At 37.5% G+C, this 5,000-nt stretch overlaps 1 protein-coding gene across 1 annotated transcript in view; it reads left to right on the top strand.

The window, feature by feature from the left end:
* ncana (neurocan a) overlaps positions 1–5,000 on the top strand; it is a 132,593-nt gene that overhangs the window by 113,736 nt on the left and 13,857 nt on the right. The window contains exon 14 of the mRNA XM_056446117.1: positions 4,027–4,109. Coding sequence (XP_056302092.1) covers positions 4,027–4,109 — 83 coding nt within the window. The remainder of the gene's footprint in view (positions 1–4,026; positions 4,110–5,000) is intronic.

Here is a 5,000-nt window from a genome sequence, read left to right as displayed (position 1 = left end):
AGTCTTATTGGTTTTATTTCTGCTAGAATAAAAGCAGTTTTTAATTATTTAATTTTTTTTACATTTTAGTCATTATTATTTTGCTCATGTTACAGTTTTTTACAGCCGCTAGGACATATTTCTCAATACTTGGGTCACTTTTGCAAATCTCTTGACACAGTGAGCACAACAGAAGTCTATGTGGGCTAAACTGAGGATCAATTCTCATTGTTTTGACACAAAATACATTCAATGACTACACCTCTCAAATTTCAATTCTTTTCTCACTCAGATACAACAGCTGTACAGTACAGGACATTTTGCACATGCTTACATACTGTTTTCAACACTGTTAAACTTCTGTTCAAACAATAACATCATGCAAAACTGAATAAGTCAGCAAAAATCAACAGCGATATTTGATTGAGACATATTTCACATCTGAAAATGCCGTTTACCCAGCCAGATTAGCATTACTGTGCGTTCACACCGAAAGCGGTGAGAGCGTCGAAGGTCGCTCTGGCCGCCCTGGCGACAACGCTGTCTGCCTTCAGCTCCGGCGGCGAGAGCGTCAAAATTCGCTACATTGATCTCATATTTAAAGGAGCCGTTGCAGCATATCAGTTACATTCCTGCATAAAAAATGCTTTCTAGCGTGAAAATGTTGCGCACTTCTGATCAAATTCATTTAACAATGGAAGATCCAGTTGGATGTGGTGTGGCTTTGCTCCACTTAATTATCCAATGTGTCCACATGTCTGAAAAATCCTGAAGCAGCCATGCTGTTTTGTAATGTCACGTGGGATTCCCACTATTTTTAAAGATAAATATATAAAACATTAACGCACATCAGTAACTTTTTTAATGCATGTTCCTGTAAGAAAACCTGGTAAATAATTGAAAATCCGGCGACCGCAATAATCAAACCCCTGGGAACAACTGTGGTCGGAAACAAAGTTCACAGGTCAGTGTTCTCTGGACTACTCTCAAGCGGTGGACTTCTACATTCTGATTGCTTGCAGCCGAACCGCGTCATAGCTCATTACCATAAAGTTGACTTGATTTCAACTCTCCCCGACGCCCACACTGGCGAAGACACGCCGCGCTGCTCCTTGCGAGGTATGGATATATCCAGCTACAGAACCGCAGAACCACACACGTTTCAGGCACACACAATCTAGCACACGCGATTTAGGCAAAGCATATATGGTAACTAACTAACTCCTTAGCATTATCGCCACCTATTGAATTTCACAAATATGGTTTCCCATTTCAGTTGTTATTATTATATCGTATCGATCATTTTAACATCTCTGCAGTTTCTGAACACGAATTATGTAAATAAAAATAACTGGTTAAAGACACGTATGACTTTACTCACGTGTCCACATACACAAAGAAAACATATCAGACAGTCTAATTGTAGGATTAAGTGTAATAAACTAATTCTGGATCTTAATATTATTATACTTGGTTAAAATCACTTTGTTGTAAAATATAAAAAGCAAACAATAATGTGTCACATTAAAATGAATTACTATAGTTAATCATTTAAACAATGTATAATATTGCTATAAACTGATTATCTTAACTGATTATCTGATTATAAACTACTATCTTTTACTAAACTGTCACAGCTGTTAGTTATATATATATATATATATATATATATATATATATATATATATATATATATATATATATATATATATATATTTACTTATTATTATTATTTTTAAATTAATTATTAATAGTTAATTTGTTTCTATTGCTAAATTTTGGTTTAAAATTTCAGTATTCAATGTGGGAAATCATTAATTAAATTAAAAATTTATTAGAAAATTAAGCAAATACACACTATTAAATCGCTTGAGTAAAATATTAATATAGTGTTATAAATTTATTACATGTAAAAAGATTTTTATAATATGTATTATTGCCTATATTAACTTGCTATTATTTACTTCATTATAGATGAATCCATTATGTAAATTAAACCTGTCCAATTTAGATCTTTCAACAAGGCCAGCAAACGAGGATCTGCGATATTGACTCTGTCAGATAATAATGACTGATCATCTACACTGAAAAAAATTGTTCAAAGATGATTCCTTGGATTTTCTCAATTTTTTACGTTAAGTGGTTGTAAACAATTTATTTAGGCTGAATTTAAACAAACAAATTGAGTTGAACATTATTAATTTAAATTTGTTTGTTTCAATTCAACACAAATAAATTGTTTGCATGCAACACTTTTTTTCAGTGTATGATGACTGATAGAAAACTGTTCAGTCTATTATATTGAATGGCGATCGGAAACAACGTTCCCCCCATTCGCCCGTCTCGATCGCAATATTTGTGAAATAAAGTAAACACTATTGTTTATTGTGTACAATATTTATTAACCATATATATCAAAATATATTGATGACGATGTCCAAGAAGACGTTAATAACATTAACATCCGCCGTAACCATATATGGTATTCCTAGATGTGTATGCCAGATTGTGTGTGCCTAAAACGTGTGTGGTTCTGCAGCCCTGCAGCTGGATATTATTGGTCCTCGCCGCTTATCGCCGCTGGCTCTCATTGAAAATGAATGACTTCCGGCTACTTTGGCGCTCTCGCCGCTTTCGGTGTGAACGTACAGTTACTGTATCTGTATCAGTGGATGGTGTGGATACAAATTCTTGTATTTTGGAATTACTCAGTGCAAAAAAATACAAATAAATAAACGACATAAAATATTGAGGAATTCTGCATCATGTCTGATTCATTGCAGTTACATATATTGCAGCTATAAACAGAGATGTGTCCTTGTTTTACACAAGAAAACACTGTAATGCATGCTGCATGTTGCAAGTGTTTTTAGCTCATTGTTTTGTGGGTGACAGTGTGTTTGTGGGCTGTCCACCTTTGCTAGTGTTCTGGAGGAGTTTCAAGAGTTCACGCTTAGATATTGTTTGACAACTGTTAGCAGGTTTGGCATGCTGTCCCGGGAGAGAACCCTGAGCTCGGAGATAGGTGAGCCCAGGGCTCCCGCCTGGTCCATAGAGCTTATGAGGGGAGAACGAGATCAGGTGGTTCTCGAGAGCTCCCCGTAGTAAAAGAAAAAAAGGAGGAGAAGGGGTGGATGGGGGGTTTCTTCGGAAAACGAAGATAAAAGAGTAGTTCTAGCTAGGCTACTTATAGTGAGTTGGGGTTAATCTGATTGGCTAACTAATGAATGTAGATGAGTGGCCAGCTGCAGTCAATCATATCACGTGCTCCTCTCGAAATTAGTTTGAAAACTTCACTTATTTGAGAGCTGAATCAAGTGTTTTGGTAGTTGTAGTGCATTCTGTATGTGAAATGAGCTGCTTTGCCAAGCTGAAAGTCGGTTAGGAGAATTGTGTGAAGAGTTTTGCTAAAGTGACCTAAGTATTGAGAAATGTGTCCTTTTAAGAAGGTCGCTGGTTCGAGTCCCTGCTGGGTCAGTTGGCATTTCTGTGTGGAGTTTGCATGTTCTTCCAATGTTGGTGTGGGTTTCCTCCGGGTGCTCCGGTTTCCCACACAGTCCAAACACATGCGCTATAGGGGAATTGATGCACTAAATTGGCCGTAGTGTACGAGTGTGTGTGTGAATGAGTGTGTATGGGTGTTTCCCAGTAGATGGTTGCAGCTGGAAGAGCATCCGCTGTGTAAGACATATGCTGGATAAGTTGGCGGTTCATTCCGCTGTGGCGGCCCCTGATTAATAAAGGGACTAAGCTGAAAAGAAAATGAATAAATATAATTGATATAAATCTTTCAATCTAGTCTATAATATTCATGAACTATAGAAGATAACATAAGCTCACTGTACTCTGTCATTCTGTGTCATGTCATTAAATATGTTGGTAAATTATTTAAATATCTGCTTAAAATATCAGGTTGATTTATTTTTTTATTTTTTTCTTATCTAAAGGTGTTGACAGAAATGTTCAGTAATGGAGATTTACATGGAAGTAAACATGAATCTTACAGAAGATAAAAGGTGCTAATGGTGTGTTTGTGTGCTCCATCAGGTCTGGGTCATGAAAATGTTTGGATTGGTTTGAATGATCGTACAGTTGAAGAGGATTTCCAGTGGACTGATGGTCTGGATGTTGTGAGTTTTTACTTTCAAAACATTAATAAGCATAAATGAATTTAGTGTCTGCTAAAGGAAAACGCATGATCATCATCTTCAGCTTAACCTCGCGAAAAACAGAAATGCTTGAAGTTTCTGCCAACCCGACTCTACACCATAACTTTTCAATCCAGATGGATGGGGCAACCATTACTGCATCCAAAATGGTAAAAAGCCTTGGAGTAACGATTGATGACCAACTAAACTTCTCTGAGCACATTTCTAGAACTGCTCGATCTTGCAGATTCGCACTCTACAACATCAGAAAGGTCCGACCCTTCCTATCTGAACATACAGCTCAACTCATTGTTCAAGCTCTTGTTCTCTCCAAACTGGATTATTGCAACTCTCTACAAGCCGGGCTTCCAGCTAACTCTATCAAAGCTCTTCAGCTGATTCAGAACGCAGCAGCACGAGTGGTCTTTGATGAACCCAAAAGAGCACATGTCACTCCGCTACTCACCCGTTTGCACTGGCTGCCAGTTGCTGCCCGCATCAAATTCAAAGCTCTGATGTTTGCTTACAAAGCGACCTCTGGCTTTGCTCCTTCTTATCTGCTCTCACTTCTGCAGATTTATGTGCCCTCCAGAAACTTGCGTTCTGTGAATGAACGTCGCCTCGTTGTTCCATTCCAAAGAGGGAAGAAATCACTTTCCCGAACTCTCACATTCAATCTGCCCAGTTGGTGGAATGAACTCCCTAACTACATCAGAACAGCAGAGTCACTTGCTGTCTTCAAGAAACGACTAAAAACTCAACTGTTTAGTCTCCACTTTCCTTCCTAATCTGGATTATTTTCAGACAAATGCCACTTTAATTCAGATTTCTTTGTGTTTACTGTAGACTCTCAGAAATAAAGGTACGCAGACT

The sequence above is a fragment of the Danio aesculapii genome, chromosome 2 (assembly GCF_903798145.1).
Source record: "Danio aesculapii chromosome 2, fDanAes4.1, whole genome shotgun sequence".
Classification (NCBI taxonomy): domain Eukaryota; kingdom Metazoa; phylum Chordata; class Actinopteri; order Cypriniformes; family Danionidae; genus Danio; species Danio aesculapii.
Note: the sequence above shows the minus strand (reverse complement) of the source record. Positions and strands in the feature narration are given on the sequence as shown.